General features: G+C 39.7%; 1 protein-coding gene across 19 annotated transcripts in view; it reads right to left on the bottom strand.

Annotated features, from left to right (window-relative positions):
• Nucleotides 1-26,065, bottom strand: part of SSX2IP (SSX family member 2 interacting protein) — a 42,985-nt gene extending 16,920 nt beyond the window's left edge. For 9 of the 19 annotated variants that reach the window (XM_033864094.2, XM_033864118.2, XM_033864114.2 and 6 more), the window contains exons 1-8: nucleotides 25,929-26,065; nucleotides 8,289-8,420; nucleotides 7,531-7,700; nucleotides 6,847-7,059; nucleotides 5,815-5,925; nucleotides 4,090-4,225; nucleotides 1,443-1,518; nucleotides 1,184-1,373 (exon numbers count right to left, since the gene is read on the bottom strand). In XM_033864094.2, coding sequence (XP_033719985.1) covers nucleotides 1,184-1,373; nucleotides 1,443-1,518; nucleotides 4,090-4,225; nucleotides 5,815-5,925; nucleotides 6,847-7,059; nucleotides 7,531-7,700; nucleotides 8,289-8,331 — 939 coding nt within the window. In that variant the 5' untranslated portion in view covers nucleotides 8,332-8,420; nucleotides 25,929-26,065. Of the gene's footprint in view, nucleotides 1-1,183; nucleotides 1,374-1,442; nucleotides 1,519-4,089; nucleotides 4,226-5,814; nucleotides 5,926-6,846; nucleotides 7,060-7,530; nucleotides 7,701-8,288; nucleotides 8,421-11,585; nucleotides 11,675-25,663; nucleotides 25,803-25,928 lie in introns of those variants that run through there. The other 10 variants (XM_033864120.2, XM_033864130.2, XM_033864128.2 and 7 more) reach the window with 8 other exon arrangements.
• Between the last annotated feature and the right edge of the window lie 1,684 nt (nucleotides 26,066-27,749).

The following is a 27,749-nucleotide window of genomic DNA, read 5'->3' as shown; positions in this document are numbered from 1 at the left end:
TTAAAAACATTTTCACCATTACATGACTTTTTTTTCTGACCTCTACATGTTATGCCCTCATCAAATGACTTCCCCAGGCTTTCTACCTCAAAAAACACCTACTAAGGGCCAATTCAAATGTGACTTCCCCTGTGATACCTTTCTTGATTGCCATAATTGTTTTATTTTACACACTGTACCACCCTATTATAGCTGTTAATGTGTATAATAATTACTTCTCTATATGCCTGTCTCTCTCAAAAAAGGTTCCTGTGGGATGCAATGGTCTGAATGTTTGTGTTCTCTCAGAATTCTTATGTTGAAATCCTAACCTCCAATGTGATGGCATTCGGAGGTGGGTGATCTTAGGGAAGTGATTAGGTCATGAGGGTGAAGCCCTCATAAATGGGGCCCCAGTGAGCTCTCTCACCTTTTCCCACCATGTGAGGATGAAAGAAGTCAGCAATCCGACCATGAAAAGGACCCTCACAGACACCAACCCTGCTGGCATCCTGATTGCCTCCAGAATTGCGAGAAATAAATTTTTGTTTGTTTATAAGCCAACCAGTCTATGGTACTTTGCCTTAGCAGCCTGAACTAAGGCAAAGGAAACAGTCAAAATCTTCTCAGCTTTTTCTCTCCAGGGACTAGAACACATAACGAACATTCAATAAATTTATGGACTAAGTGATTCTTTGGTTCCCAAAGTTAATAAAAGTTTCACTCTCTGAAAAGTAGAGCCTGCTAAAGTTACTCAACATTTAAGCTACTTAAAGGATATTTGGCACAGTGGTTAAAAGCATGAGCTCTGGAGTGAGACAGACTTGGATTCAAATCCTAGTTCTGTCATGCGTGATACTGAGATAGCTTTTGTGCCTCAATTTCCTCACCTATAAAATAGGGATAATCATAGTACCCAAAGCATCAATTATTATAAGACTAAAATGAGACAATGCTTATAAAGTGCTTTTCATGGTGCTTGGCACAGATTAAGTCCCCAGAAAAATCACCTCCATCATTTCCTAGGGCATGTCTGGAAACTTACAGGGACATTTTTTTGGTTGTCAGAGTGACTGGGGGTAGCAGAGCAGTGAGTGTCCTGCGCAAAATATCAACAGCGTCCCCATTGAGAATCTCTATCTACTGTTTTAATTGTTCTAATCAGCGATCTGAAGACTGTATTAGAGAGGAAAGAGCCACTTACAGTTCCTGTACTATCATCTGCTCTTTCTCTAGGTTTCTGCTTTTGGGGAGAAAGAAGAGAAATCATTTCCTTTTTCATTTGCTGAAGAACCTTCTTAAGTTCAGCATTTTCCATTAGGATTTGTTTCTGACGATATTCATAATCATTCAAGAGAATTTTATACATTTCATCTTCGTTCCTGAGAAAGAAACTGTCAGTATGAAAATGCAGTATAGAAAGGGAAGTCTGATTAAATGTGTCAGTTTCATTCGTGCCTTACCTGGCTTCAGTTTTACCCGTCCTCCAGGAGCCTCTTTTTCCATCTGCTCTCCCCACGTAATTTAAAACTTCCATAGCTACAAACATGAACACACAGAACAAAACCAATTCTTACCATACAAGTTTAAGTGTTTAAAACCCCAATGGTCTACATGCGTTAGGGACGTAAGTCAACTGGTATACAAATTAGGATTTAGGCTCAAACAGCCCAGATTTTTAAGTTCCAGTTCCATCACTCATAAGCCTGAGATCTTGGCAAGTTACTTAACTGCTAAGCCTGTTTCTTCATCAATTGGGTGGGAATAATGAAAGTATCTATCAAAGAGTTGTGAAGAGTGAAAGAAATGTTAAAGTACTTAACACAGTAAGCACTTAATAAGTGTTCATTTAATTATCATTATTAATTTTATCATCGGGGTTAGTAAACTATGGCCTGTGGGCAGCTGCCTGATTTTGTAAATAAAGTTTTATTAGAATATAGCCACACCATTTGTTCATCTCTTTTCTATAGCTACTTTTGCACTACAGTGGCAGAGTGACAAAAGACCACAGAACCCACAAACCTCAAAATATTTACTATTTGGATCACTACAGAAAAAGTTTGCCATGCCCTGTATCATGACCACCTGAGGATCATCCTCATCATCAAAGGAGACAAGGCTCCTGACAGTATTAATGTCTCTTCTGCCCCAGGTAGAGATGAAAGCAGTTGGCATAAGAAGGAAAAAAGATGAGAATAAGTTATTAAAATTTTAGAGCTGATAAAAATCATTACAGAACTGTCACTTCCAGTTGGGTCTGGACCAGGAAAAGAGCCAGACGACCATAATATAAGGGCTCTGCTATAGGGTTAAGTATTTAATAAACTTCTCTAACTGTTACATTTTATACTTCTAGCATTTCATCCTGCTCTTTAATTTTGCTATTCCCTTTATGAATGAACACAAGGTTAACCAATCTTAAAAACCAATGTGTCCAAGTTTAAGATTTATAATCTCAGAATACTTAGATTTCTAATCTTGTCTTAACTGCTACTTATCACACTTAAATTTTTCAATAATTTTAAAATAAAATGTTCAAAAAACTGCAACAGCGCTGCTGTACAGAATGACAGTGACACAGTGAACACTGAACTGCTTGCTGGTAACAGGCTTAGCCCACCATGTGACAGCTTGAAACATCTGCTCATCAGCTGTTGTATGCAAGTCCAAGTTCAGAATAATGTATAATGTAGGTTAGATGACAGCCTGTAGCCCACTTGGAAACCACTCTTCAATAAATCAATGCACATATTTCCTGTTCCCTGAATCTTGGCAGGCCAGCAACACTTTATCTGTGCAGCTCTACTTTTGTGTGTGTGTAGTTCTATTTTTTTTTATTGAATTACAGTTAATTTACAGTGTTGTGCTAGTTTCTACTGTACAGCTAAATGACTCAGTTATTACACATATATACATTCTTTATTTATATTCTTTCCCACTATGGTTTATCCCAGGAGATTGGATATAGTTCCCTTTGCCATACAGTAGGACCTTGTTGTTTATCCATTCTAAATGTAATAGTTTGCATCTATTAACCCCAAACTCCCAGTCCACCCCTCCTCCTTCCTCCCCTCCCCCATGGCAACCATAAGTCTGTTCTCTATGTCTGTGAGTCTGTTTCTGTTTTGTAGATAGGTTCATTTGTGCCATATTTTAGATTCCACATATAAGTGATATCATATGGTATTTGTATTTCTCCTTTGACTTACTTCACTTAGTATGATAATCTCTAGTTGCATTCATGTTGCTGCAAATGGCATTATTTCGTTCTTTTCTATGGCTGAATAGTGTAGTTCTACTTTTTAATCTATACTATTTACTTGGAATTATGCACAAACTTGAATGAAATAAGTTGTAAATTAAGTTTCAAAAGAATAATAGAAAAAAAGTATACTTTAACAAACAAAACTTTCCCAGTTGGCTGTACTTCAAAAATGCACAGCTAGGGCTTCCCTGGTGGCGCAGTGGTTGAGAGTCCGCCTGCCGATGCAGGGGACACGGGTTCATGCCCTGGTCCAGGAAGATCCCACATGCCGCAGAGCAGCTGGGCCCGTGAGCCATGGCCGCTGAGCCTGCACGTCCGGAGCCTGTGCTCCGCGATGGGAGAGGCCCACAACAGTGAGAGGCCCGCGTACCGCAAAAAAAAAAAAAAAAAAAAAAAAAAAAAATGCACAGCTAAACTAATTTAAAAGAACTCAAACTGACATGAATGATTTGGCCTGATGAACCATTTTATGAAGTTAACTCAAAAATCACACTTTTGGTACTCAGAAACTGATCCTGATTTTTAATATAATCAGTTCTTTGCTATGAAAGGTTAGAGTTTCCTCTGGATTAGCTTTTCTCTGTGGATTAATCCTACATCTGTTAACAAATATATATGCAATTCTTATATGCAACTAATGGAGCAAAGCAAAATTACTATTTTTCAACTAACCAGTTGTCTCAATTTCTAGTTTACATGGATATATACCATCTAAAATCAATTGTATAAAGCATGAAAAGGACACTTCATGAATTATTGAGCTCAATCCCTCTACATTTGTTTCTTAGTGTAATACTAGCTTATTTGTTCCCTTTGCTTTATCTTAGCCAGCTGCTCCTTACCTATTTTTTTATCCTTCTTGTTCATAACAAGTTGATGTAGACGTTCCTTTAGTTTATTATATTCACGCTCTTTTCTCTTCATATCATGATTATATTGAGTAGCTCGACTTGCAATAATGTTTTGTAATTTCTGCACCTAAAAAAAGCATTTTCTATTAAGTGAGTCCCTTTAGGACTAGTAAACCCCGTTAAAATTTACAAATTCAGTAGAGAAAAGAAGCCTAGAATTCAGCTCCTCATATAATAGTTTAAGAATTCTAGGATTATTCCTCCTTCTCTGTAACCACTGGAAATCACTCTTTAAAATATCATTAAATGAAGCACATAAAGTTTTTATGTTTTAACTATGAAATTTCCAGAGCTGCTCTCTAAATTATCGTCTACACCTTTCACGCTACATACAGATTCTGATCATTTAGAAACCACAAACTCTTATGGAAGTATTAATGTGATTAAAACTTCATTTGAAGCAAGCAGATTTCATCTGATCATTTGTAATGACTTCCTTTTACTAATGACTTGAATCACTTTATCCTTTATCAATCTGTGACAAGGCCAATTAGTCATGACACTTGGCAGCAGATAAACAGGTTCATTTTTCTCTGATCAAAAACAGTTCTCAAATTAGAGTGAGACAAACAGCAGAGAGAATCCAGTTCAGACATTTGCTGAGTACATATTATATGCCAAGCACTACTGGTCAATGTTTATATCTACTAAGATTTCTCATGCAGCCCTGGAAAGGAAGTAAGTTCTATACTGACATTCTTTATCTCTGCTAGAGATGATCGTGTTCAACTTAATCCTCACTGAGGAAGAACTATAGTCAAAACATTTCAAGTATAATCAACAGATTAAGTCAAAATTTTCTGTGAAATAACTCAAGGAAAAGTATAAGTAACCTTGTGGTTTAGTTAAGATACTTCTTACCCACTTACTAAATATACTACTAAATAATCAAATATGGTAAAACAAATCTGTCTAAATCACTACAAGGTCCTTAAAGAAATACTCTCCCTTAGAAGTCTTTAATTATAGTGAGCAACATATACAACACTGAAAATGTTATGGTTTTATAGTTATCACGTGGTCAGAAATCAAACTGCAGAGCAATAAAAACAATGATTTCTTCTTACATAAATTGAAAGATAATTTCAAATGCATTAACTCTATAGGCCCAAATACTAAGTAATCAATAAAGCAAAAATGAGATTAGAATTATGATGTCTTCAGCCTAAAAATGAGATTTTTAAACTGAATTGCTTTTTTTAAACAGTAACTTGAGTGTCCATTTAGTCAAGTAATTGCCTGACTGGATGAACAATGTTGACATTTAAGACACTGCAAGAAGAGGCGTTCCAGATATAAGTAAAGGTATAGCAGAGAATAAAAGATCTGCATTTAAAGCGCCCTTGTGTCTGACAAAAAGTTAACAGTGCTTGTGAGTCCACGACAGATGGTATAGGACACTGGGATGTCACGAGCTCTGGACTAACCTACTAGGGCAAATGGATGCGCCTGGGGGAGAGGGTGGTGGGGAGGGCTCCTGGCCTCTCAGTTAAATGTGATATGACACTATACACACAGTTCCTCCAGGCCAGTGTGACACAGGGTGAACAAATGGTTCTTTCTTGTTTTAAAGTCGTGACCATTATGGTCACCTCAAATTCCAAAAGAAAAAAAAAAAATTCACTTAAACTCTATCTGCAATAACTGACAACTCACCTCATCTTTCTCATTTTTCAGTAGCTGATGCAAATTCCTGTTCTTGCATTGTAACTGTCTGTCTCTTTCCTGAAGACCAATCATTTCTCTCCTGGAGGTTTCCAGCTGCTCCTAAAACATTCATATGCAATTTTGACTAAAATTAACATAGGATTCAGAGCAACTGAATCCTTAAAAGATTAGTAAAAACAAGTTACATAAACTAGGGTTTGTTACCTAAAATTGAAGTTTAGCACCACACAAAATGTTTATTTAAAACAATTACTATAAAGCTTGATACTATAGTGTTACAAAATTTACCTAAATTTGAATATCAAATTTTATTTAATTTAAATACCGATTTTTAATGTGTATACAAAAGACCTTCAAAGCGGATCCCTTGAAAGACTCTTTACCTATTCCAGTGATGTTGCCACTGAACATTTTCATAATTTCTGTTTTAATACTTTTTAACACTTCTACGGCACACTCTGAGAAAGAGCCAAAAATGATTTGGAGCTAAGTATGAAGAAGACAGGTGACCAAGCAAAGTAGAACACTTCAGGTCAAAAAGGGTGGGACTACGGCATGACGCCAGTTCTGCCTTGCAAGCGGTAAACTCAAGATTTTTCCTAGAGGGCACAGATGCTCTCAAGAATATTCTTGAAATTTGATGCAGTCAAATCGATGCAATCTCTCACAATAAGACTATTTTAAGTTAAGCATCTACTTTATTAAGCAAGACTGGATAGGGTGGGAGAATCCTTATTTTATTTTCCTCAGATATTAAGTACTTCCTAATCTAACTTTCTACAGTTTCAGCAAGACACTAAACAGTTCATAAAATCATCGCCTTCGATATAGATAGTATTAGGAAGCAGCACAACTGATTTGTACAAATTACATTCAGTTTTACTTTCCAGTTTAAAAAAATCCTAAAACTTAAAAAAAAAAAAACCCTAAAATGTGTTTCCTAAATAAATCCAATGAAAATTTATAGTTTCAAACTACATAACAATGGCATTGAAATACAGATTGAGATGTAATTTCTACCTTAAGTTTTGCATAGCAGTTCTGCAGATGGTCCATATCGCTTCCCAGTTTCAGATTCTGTGTTTCCACATTTTCCTGAGCTAGAAGGTTCTTCCGCTGAAGTACAAGTAGCTCATTCATACAATTTAAAACAGCAACTATATTTAATTCTCTCTTTGTCTCTTTACCTTTGGATTCTTCATATAATGAAGGAAAACCGAAAGTAGTCAATTCCTAGTAGGAGAAAATGTTTTCCTAAAAGTTGGTTACCGGACAACTTAATAAATAAACAAAAGACAGAAATCTTTTCTGAGAAAGAAAACTATCCTGAGAATAGTTAAGAAAGTAGCACCTATGTCAAAGGACAAAGAACTAAGAGAACTGCACTCTTTTAGCCTCTGCTCTACGATCACCTGTGATCTGGAGAAGGCACTTAGGTTTCTGCATCAGTAAAATAAGGGTAAGACTCCCCGTGGAGGAGCCCCTGGGGTGATGGGGGATCCAACCTGATCCAGACAGACAAAAAAGTTTACCTCGTGTATCTAGACTAGATGGTCACCAAGGTTCTCTGCAAATCTAATATAAGTCCTGGGCCAATATGTAACATACTTGTGCTTGACAAGTTTTTCTCATACCTTTGATATGTTCTATTATATAACATGATTTATGTTATTTATTGCTTCTTACAAAAACAAAACATGTTACCTGATCAAGATATGAAATACTTTGTTCAATATTCTCTTCTGTGCAGAAGGCACTAAAAAAACTGTGCACATTTTTTGATAAAGGTATTGAAGAGCATAGCACTTGCTGTGAGTATAAACTTGATGGAGACATCTTTGTTTCTGAGGTATATTGAGAGATATATTTGCTTTCTGAAAGAATCAGTAAAAGGCATTTATGTAAATAATTTGTAAAAATGCATGCAAAGCTAACAACATAATCTCCATTACCAAAGATTTTGAATTATAGAAATATTTTTAAGTTTTTTCAAATTAGGACAAAGCTGGTTTTTGTATGAAAACTATATAATTTTTTCCAAAAAGATACAACTAATAAAGTGGTGCTCCTAGAAAAGGCATGTTAAGCTACAATATACTATCTTAATTTACAATACTTTAGATTTATAAAACTGATAGATAAAACCCACTTGTCTATGCACTCAAAGTTTATGTGATTAAAGGAATAAATCAGAGAAATGTACTAGAGTAGCCAATGTATTTCAAATGCAGAAAAGTCTCCCCCTCAAGTAATCAACTAGTCAGCCAAAGCACTTAACCCCACTGATTAGGCACAATACTTAGCTCTCCGTGATAATTTTACTGAAGATGAAAATTATATATTTTACAACTATTTATGTCTCTCTCTAGTTACATCTTCAATATTTTTGGTAATTACAGTGTCATTGAAAATTAACCTTTATAATTACTGCTTTTGCTTACAACTATTCTAAACTCAGTTACCTGAAGACAGACCTGGATCTGTAACAGTCATCCAATCTCCCATAGCAATCGCCAGAGCCAGGATACCTGAGGAACCAGTTCAGCAGTGAAACATTCAGCCCAGCTGCTGTCACTCTTCTATGTAGGCATCTCCTTAGGAAACAAATCACAGAATAACAGCATCTAATTAAAAATATGAAAGCAAATATAAAGCCAATATGTAAGAATTAGTTGTATGTACTTCAAAACAGATGGAGTCTGCATTATTTACTCTCCTGTACTCTCATACAGAACATGGTAGAGCTTAATAATAATAATTGTGTGTGTGTGTACAAGAATCAAGGTAAATGGCTTCTCGAGTTATACTAAGGTATTCGCATTACTTCATACACAAAGTACATGGTACATGATCAGACTCACAATATAAGGTACAGAATTGTACAAACTAATAAATATTTCCAAACTATACCCTTTAAAGTACAATTCCTACTTACGTAGATGAAAAGATGAAAAATTTCTTGGCCAGCATTCCCATTTTTTGTTGTTTTTACTAACTATACTAACAAAACTTTTAATTACAATCCTAGTGTTGGCATAGACGTAGTGAAATGAATACTCCCGTACACTACTCTCGAGAAAAATTAGTTCAATTTATACTACTACCAAGCAATCTGGCAATATGTATCAAAAATCTTAATAATGAAAATATATTTTGATCCAGGAATTCCTCTTTTAAAATTTTATTCTAATAAAATAACAATCTTCACAAAGATTCACCTACATATTGTTCTTTACAATACCAAAAAAAAAAAAAAAAAAACCCAGAAATAACATATATGTTCCACAGTAGGAGACTGGTTACATAAATAATACCTTTATACGCTCGAATACCGTGTAACCTTTAAACATAGCCATGTAGAATTAGGGTGGCTAACACATACACAAAAGTTAAGAAATGCATAGGAATAAAGTAGACTAAGAAACACATAACCGTTTTAGTCTATCATTGATGCCTCTACTTTTTTTTTTTTTTTTTTCCCAGTACGCGGGCCTCTCACTGTTGTGGCCTCTCCCGTTGCGGAGCACAGGCTCTGGACGCGCAGGCTCAGCGGCCATGGCTCACGCGCCCAGCTGCTCTGCGGCATGTAGGATCTTCCCGGACCGGGGCACGAACCCGTGTCCCCTGCATCGGCAGGCGGACTCTCAACCACTGCGCCGCCAGGGAAGCCCGATGCCTCTACTTTTTTACAGAGATAATGGAAGTAGTAACTATTTCTCCACCATAAAAAAAAATTCAGATGAAATTATAAACCACAACTGGAAATTGATTTCAAGGTCAGGGATAGGAAGAGGAGAGGTGAAGACTGCAGGCAAACTGGAGAACACATGTCAACACTTTGGACAGCTGCTTCCCAGCCACAATAAATTGTGGCCAAAAAAGAAAGCAATTCCCGTGCTGATACATCTTTCCATTTTTTAAGAAATGTTGAAATTCTGGATTTCTATGTGAAATCTCCCAATTTTTAAATATTAGACGCTAATTAAAAAGAGTAACTATGCAAGTTATCCAGTGGAAGGGGGAACAGCTGGAAGGGGGAGATCAGAGCACCACATACGCTTTGATCTGAGAGGTGGCTGCTTAGGCACACACAACAGGACGATTCATGAAGCTGTACACTTAGGGCCTGCGCACTTGACTGAGTGGCAGTTATACCTCAAACACCACTACTGTTTAATAAGCCAAATAAAATGTGTCTTTAGGCCAGATCTGGACTGTAGATCAAGAGTTTACCACCTCTCTTCTGAATAGTTAAGACTGTGGGGAAATATTCACAATATAATGTTAAAGTGACATGAAATTTTTCATTCATTCAATAAAATTTTAACTGTGCTGCTATGTGCCAGGCACGCTTTTCTAGGCATAGGAGAAGCCCTGCTCTCAGGAAGTACACATTCAGGTAGGGAAGAAACAGGTAAGAAGTAAGCAATAAGTTACAGTAACATCACACTCAGAGTGATGACAAAAAAGAAAATACAACACAGTAACGAGAGTATTAGGGTGGGGGGGTATCTAGATCCGTCAAGGAAGGCTGCGTAGAGATGCTGATATTTGAACTGAGAACTAAATGATACGGAATCAACTACAAGACGGTCAATGACCAGAGGAATCCAGGTGGAGGAAACAGCATGTATAAAAACCCAAGATGGAAAGAACTTGGTACATATTAAAAATATACAAGTGGCCAGGATGCCTGAAGCACAGTAAGCAAGAATAGATGTATAAAGCTGGATTTTCTCTAAATTGCAATGAAAAGCTCTTAAAGCAGTTTAGGCGGGAAAGCAACGTGATCTCTTTTTAGGCTTTAAAAAAGATCATTACGGCCACTCTATCTACCCTGTGAGATTATAGGTGGGCAATAGTGGGCGCTGACGAAATCAGGCGACTGCAACTTCTTGTTCGGGCAAGAAGACCAGTGTTGCACTACGTCTCCGACAGTGGAAGCAGAGACACATAGATAAATTAGGGATGTGTCCTGGAGATAGAACCTTCAGGACTTGCAGATGGATTGAAAGAAGGACAAAAGAGAGATGACAAATAATTCCTAGATTACATAGCAACATAAAATATATACTCGTGCAAATGATTGTATGTGTCATATAATACATTACGATGTCACACACACATACACACAGAAGGTTATCTAGTTTGGCACTGATCTTTTGCTATTTTGCTACTCATGTGCCTTGAGAAGAGCACCTTGAACTCTGTGGCACTTCCCAGTGACCTTAAATGGGTACCTTCAGCAACAGGAAGAGCAGGATGAAGGTTGAATCTGCATCCAGAAAGACAAATGATCTTACTTTTGGTTTTCAGAGATATTAGCTATAAGCAAAACAGGACCCAAGGGACAATAAATCCAACTATTCTAACCCGGCTCTGCTTTGGGTAAGTTACTTAACCTCTCCAAGCCCTCGCTTCCTCACTGGTAAATTGCCATTATCCCCTAAAGCGAGATAAATAAATTAAGCGAGATAATGCACATAAAGTATTTAGCACACTGCCTGGCATATGGGACACACGTAATTAATATCAGTTGTTATCATCATCACTTAGACACAGATCTGACGGTTTGGTATAAATGACAGGATTCTAAAACCTGTAACAAAATGCATTGTTGCTCTTAATAAGGATTGAACATAAATCCTTAGAAGACCTGAGACAGACATCACTAGAAAATACAACAGTGTGCCTAAGTGCCTTTTCTCCTCATACAGAAAGATTATTAAACACAGTATGTGTCTACGACATATCCATACTTTAAAACTGTAATTTAAGTCAGTTACTCTCGGTCTGTGAATTTAGTTCTCCAGCGTCTCCAGGTTTCACCAGTAAGTTGTTCCCTGTCCTGTAAAAAACAAAAACAAAAAAACCTTGCAAAATATTCAGGTCTAGTTAAATGCTCAAAGTGAAAACCAAAACTCCATTCTGAAGTGCTATGAAACAAAACTTAGGAAGAGTATATAATTTCACACCGTTTAAAAAGTTTCTATGTATCCTCTTCTGTTCAATGAGGCACCAAATGACACACAATGAGGCTTGTGATAAAAGAAAAGTTACCCAACCAGTCTTTCTAAGAACAGAGACTTAAGACTCATCAATATGCATCCCCAAACCAAGAGACTCATTTAAGCAAAGTATTCTATTCTAGCCCAATCATAGCTAAAATTTCATTGAGGAAGGTTACAAACTATTATGTTATATTAAAGTGAGTCAATATTAATTTCAAAAGCAAAATAAGAAAGATAACAGAAGTATCTCTGCTTTGCATAAATCTAATACCATCCCAAGTCCCTTTCAACTTGAAAGCTTTAAAAGCAGCCATGGAGGACTCCATTAAAGCTTGGTGCTGGAACACGGAATTAAGTTCCATATTTTATATAAAAATTATTATTATTACATATTAATCAGGTCATGGCAAACCATTATATAGTGGACATGATTATCCACGACAAGTCATGTAAAAAACAAGGTTGGTTATGCTAGCACTGTTACTATAGGTTCATCACAGAAGAAGAAAGGAAAACAGTTAACAGTTAATTGTGCTTTGGTTCAAGTAATCTGTAACCCCCAATTCTCTCTATATACCATTAATTAGAGTAGCTGCCCAAATTCCCAAAACAATGAGTGAACTTTATGAGCGAAACCTGAAGATTAAAGCATTTAAACAACTTGTAAAAGTCATTTCATTCATCCAAGATTGAAGGGGAACAATCTTGAAATAAATTAAAGAAAAAAAATCTATAAAGTAATCCATAAGTAAGAATTTTATCTCCTATTCGACATATCAGAAAGACACAGTTTTGTTCCCTCCTGGTGGAAAACATGTATATAAGCATATAATAAACTTCCCTGTTCCAAGTATTTCTCTCAAGTACATTCCAGTAAATCTTCATAACAGAAAATCGTACCAATTTCAGTAAAATTGCAATTACTTCAGTAAAAATGTTATCTCACTATTTCTGAAGAACTACTTTGGCATGCCTCTATGTTGCTATACGCCCCAAGTACAACGTCACATACTTGAGTGTAAAATAAGCAAGGGTACTCTCGTCTTTTCTGAGTAAAATGATTATGCTGAACTTACGAATTACCGAGTAGCATTTTCTAGGTTGGGATCCTGACAGAAAATTGGGAAGCAGTGTGACATTTAAACATAATTATACTGTTTCTGAAAGAAAATGAAGATTTTAGTGAGTTTCAAAAAAAAAAATCTATCACTCTTCATGTCAAAGTATTTTCTTTCATATGTATTTATACTACAGACAGTAAACTTGAGCTCAGGGAAGTCAACAGGATTGCCTGAGGTCACACTTCTAATTGGTTGTGAAGCCTGGACACAAGTCGCAGTCTTCAAAACTGTGCTTCTTTTCTCTCTACCATTCAACCTTTCAACACCGTAGACACAATCAATTAATCTAGCTATGTTAAAAGTAGAATATAATAAAAGATTTCCATCAAGGTTCTTTAAAAGACTGAGTTCCTATAATTCATTCTAGATGATTCCACTAAGAACACACAATTCTTAAAGGACCTTACCTACTACTTAAATTGAGGTACACTTGTAAACTTCTCTGCTATGCCACAAACAATAGCTTTTTTCTCATTTATGATTACTTTGCTTTAAAAAGGCATAAAAACAACTCTCAGAAATGAGATCACTTCCACAGAAAGTTTAATGAGGGTGGAATTAAATCATTTTACCATTTATTCCTAGAATAAATATTAAAACAACATCAAAACTAAGCTTACGGATCTTTAGCAAGAACATTTGTGATTCAGGTTAATTATACATGTTTTTTTTCCAACAGAAAAGTTCCTTGCCTGGTTCTTCTTCTTCCTTCTACCCCAAAGATCCAGGGTTGCTCAATATATATTAACTGCTTATAGAATTTTGGGGCAGGCAGCCTTTAGGATGGCCCCCAGTTATTCCTGCACACACCTTTAGGTTATTCTGCTCCTTGAGTGTGGGCTGCATTTCGTGACTAGCTTCTAACAAACAGAATAAAGCAGAAGGGACTGGATTTCACTTCCAAATTAGGTTATAAAAAGGGCATGCCTTCCATTTGGGGTCATTTCTTACTCGCTGTATCTTAGATCCCTCTTTCCAGGGAAAGCAAGCTGTCACAGCTGTCATGTTGTGAGCAGCCCCATGAAAGGCTGATGTGGCAAGGAACCAATGTCTCCAGCCAGCAGCCAGTGAGGACCTGAGGCCGGCCAGGAGCGAGGTGAGTGAGTCTGGAAGTAGATCCTCCCCAGTCAAGCCTTGAGATGCCTGCAGTCTCGGTCAACACCTACAGGCAGTCTAGTGAGAGATCCTGAGCCACAGGCACCCAGCTAAGTGGCACCCAGATTCCCAATGGACAAAAATTGGGAGATAAAGGCCAGTTGTTTTAAGCTGCTAAACTCTGGAGTAATTTGTTATGCAGCAATAGATAACATAAGTTTTTATATATATTTACATATATATATTACATTTCTGAGTCCCTTCCATAATTACATGTTTCTTGCTGAAACATGACTAAATGATACCATGCACTACAAAAGCAACCCATCAGGTATAATGACAATGATATCATGCAGCATTACAACAACTCCCTCCATATGATTATAGCTGGATGTCTCCCAAACTAGTTTATGAACTTCTACAGGGTGGGGAATGTATTCATCTTTGTATTCAACAGTTCCTAAAACACAGCAAGTGCTCAGCAGATGTTTATAAAATGAACTGAGTCCCACATACGGCACACTCACTCCAGCCTGTGTGCTCCACAGGTGCTTTCTTCTTTCACCTGCCCCTAAACTAACGCTTCTTCAAAGCACAGCTCACCCACCATCATCCCCTCCACACAGGCCATTAAACTCTATTCTCTAGGTCCTCCTTAGTTCATCTCATCTTTCCTAGTTAGACTCTTTAGTCACATTCTCCATTTCTATACCTGCCACGCATCTTAATAGAATAATCAACAAATACCCAAGTAAATAACTGATGATAAATTAGCATATTCATTCCAGCAAGCAAAAGTGGATAAATGAAACAGCAATGGAAGAGATGCACAAGATGTGAGTCCTTTAGAGAAAAGTACTACTCTTCATCATCCCCCAAATCTCTCCTAACACTTCTACCCACGGAAAGAGAGCTTGGCAGAAACATAAGTGATGTCTTGATTACAAAATTTCCCTCATACAGTACACTATTTTAAGTGTTCTTTTCAAGTTCACTTGAGGTTCAAACTTGAGAAGGCACAACTGCCTATCTAATCAGAATTCTAAAACAAACTTCAATCAAGTATCAGAAAATAATAGTTTTTTCATTATACAGGAAGGTAGTAACATGATACCATCTGGACTTCTAAATATTACACAGGATTTTTCACAAATAACCAACTAAAGTCTTTGCTAAACTCTCACAAAGTTAGAGTTACCCAACTGTTGGGTTAAGAAAATAAAATTGTTAAAACTTGGTCTTTAAACATTAGTCCTTACAAATTCAGTCATAAAACTTAAGAATTTAGTTCTCTGCATACTTTAATAGATGTTATTATTCTCAAAAACCAAATACATTATGATTACTTAAAAAATTACCACCTTCTACTATAATTTTCTTCCGAAGGAGACTATAGCTTTCAATTCCATTACAAATACCTCTGCCATCTAATACAAAACCATTCGTCTATGCATATCAGGACAGATAAATACTAAATTCAACCTCTTAGAACCTACTTTTTACAAATTTAAAATCCAAATGATTTCATCTGAGTGGCATAATAGTACAGATTTTTTTCCACAGAAATAAATTCTTCTTCATAAATTAAATTTTAATCTATATCTGAATGGCTGAAACTGAAAATCTGGTATCCCTTTAATCATCTGCCCCCTTGCTGAGTTTGTGGCTCTGAGGAGGATTTACAGTTTGGGGAGCACAGCGCAAACCACGTGAGCCTCACAGGCCTGGGTCGGACAGGTTGTATCCTGACCGAGCTGGTCATATCCTCTCCGAGCTGGTTTCCTCACCTGGAAAACAGGGTGATACTATCTACTCTGTAGGGTGGTTATAGGTATTTAATGGGGTAAGGGGTGAAAAACAAAGTACAGAATACCTAGGGGGCTGATCTAACAAACACGTGCCAGGTGCTGTTCTAAATGCTTTACATACTTCGTGAAGGCAACCTTCACAACAACCCTACATGTTATCACATCATTTCCTTTTCAGAGATAAGGTAACTGAGGCACAGAAAGGTTAGATAATTTGCCCAAGGTCACACAGCTGGCAAGTGGCAGAGCCAGGGGATATTCCCCATCCCACACTCCAGAGTCCATTCTCTTAACTATCATGTGCTGCTGCTTCATGGATGAGAGGCCCAGGAACAGTATCTCCTACCACCACTCATGAGATCGTATCTCCCAGTTGGGCAAAGACTGCACAAAATAGTGTGAAGACGCAAATTGCGGCAAAATATTTCATGCGTTTCCCTTTGGGCTGAGGGATACAATCTCAGTGAAGCAGACCTGCACATATAGCGTGAAAAAAAATGTTATGAAAAACAAGAATAGTTTGATCACCACCTTTTGCTAAATCAAACTGTCTAAATATATTTAGGAGAAAGGTGTGGAAAGGTTACAAACTGTTCCCAAGGACATTACTGGGGAATGGGATGTTCGGGCGTAGTGAGAGGCGGGCCAGCGTTTTCACTTCTTCTACAGCACACCTTTATACCGCTGGAATGTTCTAGGGCACTTATTATTTTGTAAAACTTTTAGAGGCAGTGGATTCGGGCACAGTTACTAAGACAATGTGTTTGGATGCACTGCCACCTCCATCCCAGACAGTAGCACCCCTGCCCTCTAAAAGTGGAAATATCAGTGTAGACAAATAATAAACGCGCCCCCCATCGATCAATCACACTTCCAGCACCTAGCCCGCCCCCGCCCTGTGTTCACACATACGAGTGGGCAAGGGTGCTGCAGCCTTCACACTGACCCTGGCCATGTCAGAGCATGTCTGTGGGGAGTCAGCCCATCAGGGAGGCTTCCCCCCCACTGATGCAAAGAGTGAAGATACAAGAGTACTGGCTGGCCTGGCAAAGGCGGACTCTGCCTCCAGCTCAGTTACAACCTAAACACAGTGGGAAGAAAGAAGAGGGAGGCTGACTTTGATTTATAACTATTAACATTCTTTTCAAAAAAGAATGCTCTCAATCTAGCAACTTCTGTGACTCAAGCAGCTACTAAAGTGTGTTTCTCTGCTTCAGGAGCGCAGCTGGTGAAGTGAGACATTATGTTCTTAGAGCCTACGCCACACCAGCCGGCATTTCATTACACAATGACTTCTTCCTGCTCATGTTTTCATGTTTTGGTCTTGGCTCTCCGATTAAACTCATTTTTTCAGGGCACTGCCACCTCAGGGAAGCTGCACGAGGCTCTGAAAGAGCCCCAGACAAGAGCCAGGGACCACGGTTCCCACAGCCACTTCCATCATACACTGAGCAACCTTGAGCAGGCCATGATTTCTTTGGTTTTCAGTTTCCACATCTGTAAAATCAGGAGGTCGAGCTACATGATCTTTAAAGAATCTCCAGTTCTATTAATTACGATTTTTACATTTCTCATGGGACCTAATATGAGAATTGAATACAGCTATTTATATTAAAATTTTCTTCACATTTTTATAGCAGAATGTACACACACTGTCTTCACAACCACGTTTATCAAATGAGATTCTACCTAATTTTAAGAATAATTAAGCATAAACGATTTACTTGAAACAAGTAAATTTAAAGCATTTTACACGTATTAACTGATTCAATATCACAATAACTCAATCATTTCGCCCCACTACAGATGAGGAAACTGAGGTCCAGAGAGCTTTCTTGCCCTAGGTCACATAGCTAGAATATGACAAAGTCAAGAATCAAACCACAAGAGTCCAGCACATTTAACTACACATCCTACTATCTTTATTGTAGGAGAGGAAGGAATACACAATACGTGAGCTGCTTTTTCAAATCCAACACACACACAGGTTCTTGCCTCTCTACCACCTCGCCTTGAGACTAAAGTATAATTCAGTAGTATTATTCCAACTGAGTAACTGGAATGTGAACTGTATAAAAGCAGACAAAATATTAAATGTTACAGAAATTCAAAAAATTTTTTGAAAAATCTAGTCAATATATAGAGCCCAAATTGCCAGGCTTTCCCCAAACTGCCATCCCTTCTCTTTGTGCTTCCAGAACACTTTGCATTAACTCTGTAGTACAGATCTAACTGTAATGAAACTTCTCTCCCACCACCTAAGCTGCATTCCTGGTCAGCAAGCCTGTCAGCATACTGTCTGTACCCTGCTTTGGTGTGAGGTATCATAACTGACCCACTGTCAGTATGGAATCCAACAACGTTTGCTGAATGAATGTCAACTAAGTTCAATGATGTATTAGTGTGAGGTATTCTACTGTAATATTATGACAGACAAGAATCAACACTTTAGCCATGCTGTGACTTAGAAAGGCTTTCAAATGAGTCTTGAGTGATGTCAGCTTAGAGAAGCAGGAAGGCAATTAGATGTATCAATCAAGAGCATGATAATTTAGAGACAGTATACCGGCTTCAAATTCTTCCAGGGCAGAGGTAGGAATTGCAGCAATCATTCTTAAAGGAGGATTAAGAAAAAAAAAAAAAAAAAAGCACATTAAGCTAACTTTGTAAAGTTGAAAGTCAGCTAAGAAGTCCAAATAAAATTTAAAAAACAATTGTCATTTATTGGTATTTCATTCTCAAAATTAGGTAGAAGGTAATGACATTTACTAAAGGCAATGGAAATAACAAAGAAACTAAACATAATTCATGAATCTGTTCTGTGATAATGTAATCATGTATCTGTAACAGTTTTTTCAATGATTTAGCCCAAATTCAATCACTGGTTATAGGCCTCAACAATAGCACCTGAGTACTTGTTAAAAATGCAAATTTTCAAGTCCCATGAAATCACACACACACACACACACACACACACACACACACACACACAGTTCCTTAAATATTTCAAGCAATTCTAAATTCTACCCAGTCGCCAGGCATCAAGAGCCCTGGGGTTCTAGGCCTGACTACAGCCAACCCAGAGGTTAAGTTGTTTGGGGTCACAGAATTCAAAGCCTCTGAGCCTCCCACTTAAAAGTACAAAAACAGGCAGTTTTGGCCACAGTTTCAGAGGATCCGTGAAGCCATCCACAGATTTGCCAAGGATCAAGGACAGGGAATTAAGAACTTCTGTTCTAGCTAATTATGTGAAGCTGGTAGGAGAGAAGAACTGCTGCTCTGAGCCTTTACTACCTGCCAGATGTATTCACCAGCCACGTCACTCACCCTTACAACAGCCCTAGGAAGGAGTAGATATAACACTACTTTACTGATGGAAAAACATGAAGCTCAGGGAGGTTAGATACCTTACCCAGTTGCAAACCTGGAAGACAGAAAGGAAAACTCAGCTGTTTTCCCTGCAAGGTAAGAATAAAGATTAGGTATAGCCATACCTTGGAGATACTGTGGTTTGGTTCCAGATCACCACAATAGAGCAAGTCACACAAATTTTTTGGTTTCCCACTGCATATAAAAGTTATGTTTACATTACACTGTAGTTTATTACATATACAATAACATTATGCCTGAAAAAAACAATGTACATGCCTTACTTAAAAAATACTTCACTGCTAAAACATGTTAACCATCATCTGACAACACAGTGTTGCCCAAAACCTTCTATTTATAAAAAACAGAATAAAGTGAAGCATAATAAAAAGAGGTATGTCTGTATTTGATTCCAAAGCCTAACAAACCCCGGCCTCCTCTTGATACTCGAAAAGTGCCTGGAGGGACTTCCCTGGTGGCACAGTGGTTAAGAATCCGCCTGCCAATGCAGGGGACACGGGTTGATCCCTGGTCCAGGAAGATCCCACGTGCCATGGAGCAACTAAGCCCGTGTGCCACAACTGCTGAGCCCGCGCTCTAGAGCCCCCAAACCACAACTACTGAGCCTGCGAGCCACAACTACTGAGCCCACATGCCACAACTACTGAAGCCCGTGTGCCTAGAGCTTGAGCTCCGCAACAAGAGAAGCCACCACAATTAGAAGCCCACTCACCACAATAGAGAGTAGCCCCCGCTCGCCGCAACTAGAGAAACTAGAGAAAGCCCATGTGCAGCAATGAAGACCCAATGCAGCCAGAAATAAATAAGTAAATAAATAAATAAATAATTTCTTTAAGTGCCTGGAGCAAATGATATAAATTCTCTGAGCCCATCTCCTCATTATAAAATAACACAGATGATGATAGACTGTATTTATTGATGATTTCTAAAAAGCCTTCTTGCTTTTACATGCTAGATCCTACATAGGAGGAGATTTCTAAAACTTGGATACAGAATACAAGCATACCACATTTTACTGTACTTTGCTTTACTGTGCTTTGCGGATATTGTGTTTACAAACTGAAGGTTTGTGGCACCTCTGCAACAAAAAAGTCTATCTGCACCATTTTTCACAACAGTATTTGCTCACTTCATGTCTCTGTCCACATTTTGGTAATTCCTACAATATGTCAAACTTTTTCATTATTATTGTACTTGTATGGTGAACTGCAGTCAGTGATCCTCGATGTTACTACTGCAAAAGATTAGGATTCGCTGAAGACTCAGATAATAGTTAGCATTTTTTAGCCATAAACTATTTTTTAATTAAGGTATGTACATTGTTTTTTAGCCATAATGCTACTGCATACTTAACAGACTATAATATAGTGTAAACATAACTTTTATATGTACTGGGAAACCAAAAAATTCATGTGACTCACTTTATTGCAATATTCACAAAACTGTAGTGGTCTGGAACCAAGCCCACTATTTCTCTGAGGGCACCTGTAGAAAGAATCATGCTGAAGGTACCATCTTTTAGATAGGAAGCACAAACAACCAGACTAAAATCAACTGGCAAAAGACTGACAAACTCAAGACTGTGTCCTCTATAACCTAAACTACTTTATAACCTAAACAATACGAACTCTCAGGTAAAAAGTACAGTCATCCCTCAGTTTCCAAAAAGGATTGGTTTCAGGAGCCCCCGTGAATACCAACATCTGAGGCGGCTCAAGTCTCTTATATAAAATGACAGTACAGTACAATGAATACAGTCAGCCCTCCTTATCCACAGGTTTCACAGCCAAGGGTTCAACCAATCTGGGTTCAATTCAAATGACTGAATTCAATCCACGGTTGGTTGAATCTGTGGATGTGGAGGGCCGAGTGTATATGCAATGGCGGGTTACAAATATCTACTAGCCACTCATTAAACTCAATTCTTTTAGAACAATATTATTCTAGAAATCTCCTCCCACATTATGTTTCCAAAATAGGTCCCATTTTCAGCAGGTCTGGCCCCAAAATATTATGGCACAGAGCAATTAATGGTCAGGGGTTGGCTGGCTAACTTAGCCAGTGACAATGAGGACAATGAAGGATGGATATGAAATACTTCAGAAGTTGGGCCGACAAACATGGTGACAAGTATACAAAAGGGAGGCATTTATTCTCTCATGTAAAAATCTGTCTTTGGTACTAGACAGATAACAGTGTCACACAGGTAAAGAGAACAGAGGACTGAGGTTACCAGTGGGTTTGGTTAAGTGAGTGGAGATATAGAGCTCCATGTAGAACTCACTGGGCTTATATATGCCCTTATGAGACACTCAAATGGAGGTAAACTCTAGGGCCTGGAGATCAAGACATCAGGGCAGATTTAGGAGTCATCAGCATACATGTGATAGCTGAATCTATACAGAAAAAGAGGGGCAGCAGAAAGAACCCTAAAGAACATCAACATGTAACAGGTGAGTGCAGGTGACCTACATGTAGGAGATAAAAATCCAGGGGTGGGGGGAGTTTTAGGAAAGCCAAGGAAAATAGTTTTAAAGAGGAGGAAGTGATGAACAGCAACAAATGCCATAAAAAGGGCAAGAGCTAAATAGAACATTACATTGGATTTGGTAATTAGTGACTGTATGACAAAGCTGAGGGGTAAAAATGGAAATCGGATTTCAGAAAAGTGATCAGCAAATAAGAAAAGGAGATAATAAACAAAGGTCACTTGTTCGAGAAGCAGAGTTTAACAGAATATATTTAGCTTTTCTGAATGTAGAGGCTTTGCCTGATACTCAGGGATAGATCCATGTGTGACTCTTAAAAAAAAAAAATCCTGTCTTTAAGTTAGTTCTTATTCAATTACAGCATTTTTATGTCAAATAGAAATATTAAGTGCTCAAAAGATGTAAAGTGTTTTTCCATGCACCATTCTGGATATTAACATGTTTTCTTATTCAATCCTTGCAAACCTATGAAGTAGGTATTACTATTCCTAATTTACAAATGAGACAACTAAGGCACAGAGAAGATACGGTACTTGCTGAGGTCTCATAGCTAGCAGTATGGTAGTCAAGCCCAGTATGGTAGTCATAGCTAGCAGTATGGTAGTAAGAGGGAGGGTGGGCAATGTGTGAAGTGAGGGTTAATAGATGAGAACTGTAAATGTTATAGTTAAGACTGTACTGACTGTTTAACCGGCCAAAGTTTAATATCTATTCAAGAACTTATTTTCAATTTGAAAGAATTTGTGTCTTCTCTCATCTCAGAATCATACATTGCTAAGACTTGACATTTTTATGTCTCTTATGACACTCAGATTCAGCACTGCATTACAACTGTGTCATTTCTCCTACTGAACTGCAAGTTACTTGAAAATGGGAGTGTGTCTTATTTGTCTTTGTATCTCTATTCCCTCAATCTTAAAAGTAGAAGATACTAGACTTACTGCAGTAACCATTTCGCAGTATACACAAATATCAAATTATGTTGTACACCTGAAACTAATACACCGTTACATGTCAATTATACCACAATTATAAAAAGAAAGATTCTCAGTAAAGGTTGGTTGTATGAATAATCATTTTTACTTTTCTGAAGTTTCTGGGGGCTTCAATAACATATTATTAAAGTTTTTAATCGCTGTGTAGGACTGTTCTGCCTCAGATATTACTTGGATCGTCTATGGACCACGCAATTTACTGATTTTGGTAGAAATACCCTTCTGAAGTAAAAATCAAATATAATTCCCCTGGATAAAACCTTTTAAAGATTCCCTATCACCTACTAGTCAAAGGTCATAGCCCTGCTCTCCAACCTTAACCTTAACCCACTCTACCTGGTCCCAACTACCAAACCACCTATACTTCTTCAATGGTCCATTGCAACATACATGTTCATCGGGTGAACGTCTCCTCCTCCAACAAGACAACTGAAATTCTTTTTTTTAATCATCATTACTTTAAAAAAAAATAAATTTATTTTGGCTGTGTCGGGTCTTCATTGCTGCACGCGGGTTTTCTCTAGGTGCAGTTAGCAGGGGCTACTCTTTGTTGCGGTGTGCGGGCTTCTCATTGCGGTGGCTTCTCTTGTTGTGGAGCACGGACTCTAGGCGCACGGGCTTCACTAGCTGTGGCACAAGGGCTCAGTAGTTGTGGCGCACGGGCTTAGTTGCTCCACGGCATGTGGGATCCTCCCGGACCAGGGCTCAAACCCGTGTCCCCTGCATTGGCATGCGGATTCTTAACCACTGCGCCACCAGGGAAGTCCTGAAATTCTTTTTTAAAGCCTTCTCATATTCGCAATTTTCATTTTCGCTCTCTCCCTTACTATACTGTACATTTCCTAAAAACAAACTCCACAAGGCAACACTGATATTTTTCATCCTCAGATCTGGCAAGTAAGTGTTTAATAAATGTTTATTAAAAGAGTAAATCATTGAAGCGTAATTCAGTAAATCTGCAGGAACTATATAATACTGATCATAATACTGATCAATTATCAAAAGTAAAGATTTTAGGTAGCTTTCCACTACTGATAATGAATGGTGCACTTTTCTATTCTGTCTCATCCCCAAAACTCGTGAATTCAAGATAACTTGTACCTTCATCACCAGCTAATCATGAGCACCATCACCAAACATACAAAAGAGACCCAAGGACTACCAAAACCTCTTTATGACCCAGTCAAACCAATAAGGCATGTTTACAACTATTGGTAAAAGATATGAAAAAACATCACTTAAAAGGCTTTGGAAGTGCTCCAATTTAAGTGTGTGAAATGAATTAAAATGACACAATTCTGGGGCAGCATCTTTTTATCTCTAGGTGCATACCACATTGAAGGCACTCAAATATTTACCTTTATAAAACCTGAGTCACAGCTAGCTTGGTCAAAGAGAAGCTATGTCAGGTTTCCAGACAGCCCAAGAATATAATGTGTCAGCCTTGAGGCCTTAGGCAAATCATCTGAACTGTTAACATTTTCTTTTTCTCATACACTGCCTCAGCACGTCTGGAACGCAATGTGCTTTACCAAGTCCTGTCACAAGGCGCAATGTGTTAGGAGGAGATCTTCACATTTCATCCTAGAATAACTAACTCTTCACAGTTATCTTCAAGCTGCTTCACCCATGTTACTTAATCCTGGGCCTTTATTATCTTCATTGTACAGATGGGGGAAGGAAGGATATAAAATGACTTGGCTGAAGGGGTCCAGCAAGCCACCAAAAGAGTCTTCATTTTAACTATCAGTTCCTCATCCTCTCTTCACAGAACCATTTTGTTTGAGAAACTTTCACTGACAGCAGGCAGAAGAGAGCATCAAACTAGTTACTAGCTTTTATTTGTTTAATTTGAATGAATAACCAAAGCTCCCTAGACCTGTAGGTTATGATAGCTCTAGGACAGGAGATTTGATGAATTAAGTTTTGCTGACTGAATCCAAATTCATAAATCTACCTCAAACTCCTAAATTTCGAGATAGCTTGACCTAAACTTTAAAGGCATTTTTTTTTTCTCTGTCCAGATCTCTAATTTTTTCAAATTTTGCTCAGTCCCCTAAATGTGTCAAGTCATACCTATCTTTTCAGTTCAGGATCAAGGCTACCAGAATTTTCTCCTACTTAAACAGTAAACCAATCCCTCCTGAGTCATGAAGGATTCCAAGGCTCCCATCAATCACAGCCAACTCTAGATCTAGACTCTAATCTGAACTGTTAGGGGAGCCCAGCAATTTCGAATTCCAGGCAGCCCCTCTTACACCGAACCACCCTTGGGAGGAGTGCCTCTTCTAATCGTCACCCCATTATGGGGTCCAGAAAAGGGATATGTCAATAGTCTCAGATTCAACAAAAACTATTATCCCCGTTGCAAGTAATGGTAACTTGGCAATCACAACTACGGACCTTGAAATGGGGTAATAACTTAAAGATCCCCACATTATATAAACGTGCTGAGAACAAATTATTTAGCAGATTCCATTTCCTGGGCCCAAGTGACTTGCATAACTGGGCGATCAGCATAGGCTCGAAAGAGAGCGGGGAGCTCACAATTCAGTTTACTGTACTTTACCACAAAATTCTACACCAAAATATTCTCACACATGCCTGCCTGTAGATGATGTAAATTCTTCCCCAGGTCTTTTAACTAGACCGCTGGCGGGGTTCTCTTCCTCTGCAGTGGCCACGGGCCACCAGCAACTCATTCTAACGGTTGTCCCCTGCGGCTCGAGCTAACAATCCCCCAAGCCCGCGAGTCCCGCAGCCTCTGCTAAGCGGACACCTCAGCCCCAAACTGGCCATCCCCTCCTCCCCCACGTCCCCGCGTCGCTCGTCATCCCACGCCAAGCGCCACCCTCTCTCCATCCCCGATAGGATTTGGGGCTTAGCGCTGCGACCGCCAGCGGGAGCTGTCCCCGAGCTGGCACCTACCTCCCACCTCCTCCTCCAGGCGCGGCCGGGGGTCACCGCTCGCCTTCCTCCTCCAAAGGCCCCAACGGCCGCGCCGAGCCTCCCGCAGAGAAGCGGGGCGCCGCGCCAGGTGCCGGTGCTCACCTCCGCGCCCTCCCGCCCGCCCCCCGCCGGCGCCCACCCCCCCGCCCGCCTGCCCCAAGACCCAGGCCCCAGTCCCCGCCGGCGCCGTCGCCCCTCCCCGGGCGAGCGCGTCACAATCCCCAGCGCGGGGCGAGGCTCTTACCGTCACGGCCCCCGGGTGCGGCGGAGACGCACCGATCAGCGTCCTAGACCTGCTCGCGCAGCCCCGAGGGCCCGCACAGGCGCCGCGGCACGCAGCGCCCGGGCCGGCGGCCCCGCCTCCACCTCCAGCTCCCGCCTTCCCCGCCTCCGGCCGGGCTCCGCCTCTCCCCTCGCTGCAGCCTCCCGGGCTCTGCAGGTTTGCAAGGTTCCCACCCCGCCCCCGCGTCTTCGGCGCCGCAGGCCAGCCTCCTCCCATTGGCTCCGCCAGTTGCTAGGCGATGAACAACCGCGGCCTGCATTGGTCCGGTGGGGGCCCCTGAGTCTCCTCCCCACCTCCAAAAAAAACCCGGAGAAAAAGAAAACCTTATCCCTAGAGCCCAAGCGGGGTGCTGGCGCAGCTGCAGCTGCGGCACCTGTTACGCCCTGTGATTCACCCTGCCGGGCCCTGCTCCCCACCCCCTCCTCACTCCCGCGGAGCTCGGGGCCCAAAGCTTCGTGGGGCTGGGGGCGGGGTGGGGAAGTCGTGTCTGTTTTAAAGCACGTGTTCCGAGCCCCAGTGAACCCCAGCACCCACCCTAGGATCAAAGGTGAAGCGCCCAGAAAAGCCACGTGCGCTTGCAAAAGTGGGGAAATAAACCAAACAACAGCCGGCACCCAGAATTAGGTCAGGCCTAGGGGAAGGGAGGTTCAAGCGCCGGGAGACGAGAATGCCAAGGAGAAAGTTCATGTAAAATTAGGGCAAGAAATGGACCTAGGCGGAAGACAGCGGAAAGACTAAGAAAAGGCACTTGTGAACTAGACGTTTATGCAAAAAAGTCCCACACTCACTGATCAAAATATGCGCAAAGAAAATGTATGCCTGCTACACCCGTAGCCGGGGTCATGCAGGCTCCTTCCCTGTTCCACGGCAGCCTAAAATTCTCCAGGGAAGATGAGAGGCCAGAGAAAGGAAAGAGATCAGATGGAGAAATCGCAGGCATATGAGTTGAGTTATAAACACAGGATGTACTTGGATAGATTTTTTTTTAAGTGAAGCCAAGAAATTTACTCAAGAAAGGAAAAACAGGTTTGGTATTTTAAGGAGGTTCCTGAGAGCACTTTGAAACCAAAATAGTATGAGAGAAGGACAAGAAATATTAACACTGAAGAACAAGGGAGAGAGGAGTGCCCCCTTCCAACTTACACACACATATCCCCATTCCTGAATGAAAGATCAAGGCGAGAAAATGAACATGCCATGGCGACAACTTCAGAAACCAAGGTAATTCTCCTGTTTGCCTTTGGCCTAAGCGATCAGGAGGCCTGGATTGATGCTGTTAAGCATAAGTGAATGACAGCCGAATCGCCAGTTAGGGCCCTCATTGTAAGGACGCTATTAGCGCAGCCTGGTAGGGAGGAAAGCCAGTTATTACCAATAATTACCTTAATCGTTAACCCAGACAACTGATGGGAGTAAAGGGGGTTACACCTGCTCCCGAGAGGGGTTTTGAAATTTCAACTGTCCATCCCCCAAAATCCCACACCCCTTCCCATCTTAAGAAGCAACTTAGTGTGACAGTTTGAAGTAACACTTCCAGGTTCATTTTGACCATTTTAACCTCCTCACAGTCAAAAAGCGAGAGCTCACTCTCCGATTAGCTAGAAGCTTTGAGATCGGTTGATTCGATACGCAGCGTCTGGCACTCCCTGTTGTGACTTAACCACTTACATTGCAGGATTTTAAGAAGGCTTGGCTCAGGCAGAGGTGAGCTCCGGGAAGTTCGGCTCCGCCCCCAGCCGCAAGGATGAATCAGAGCTGTCTGATTAAACTAGTGCTTTAGAA

The sequence above is a fragment of the Tursiops truncatus genome, chromosome 1 (genome assembly GCF_011762595.2).
Source record: "Tursiops truncatus isolate mTurTru1 chromosome 1, mTurTru1.mat.Y, whole genome shotgun sequence".
NCBI classification, from domain to species: domain Eukaryota; kingdom Metazoa; phylum Chordata; class Mammalia; order Artiodactyla; family Delphinidae; genus Tursiops; species Tursiops truncatus.
This window is presented reverse-complemented; position numbering and strand designations above follow the sequence as displayed.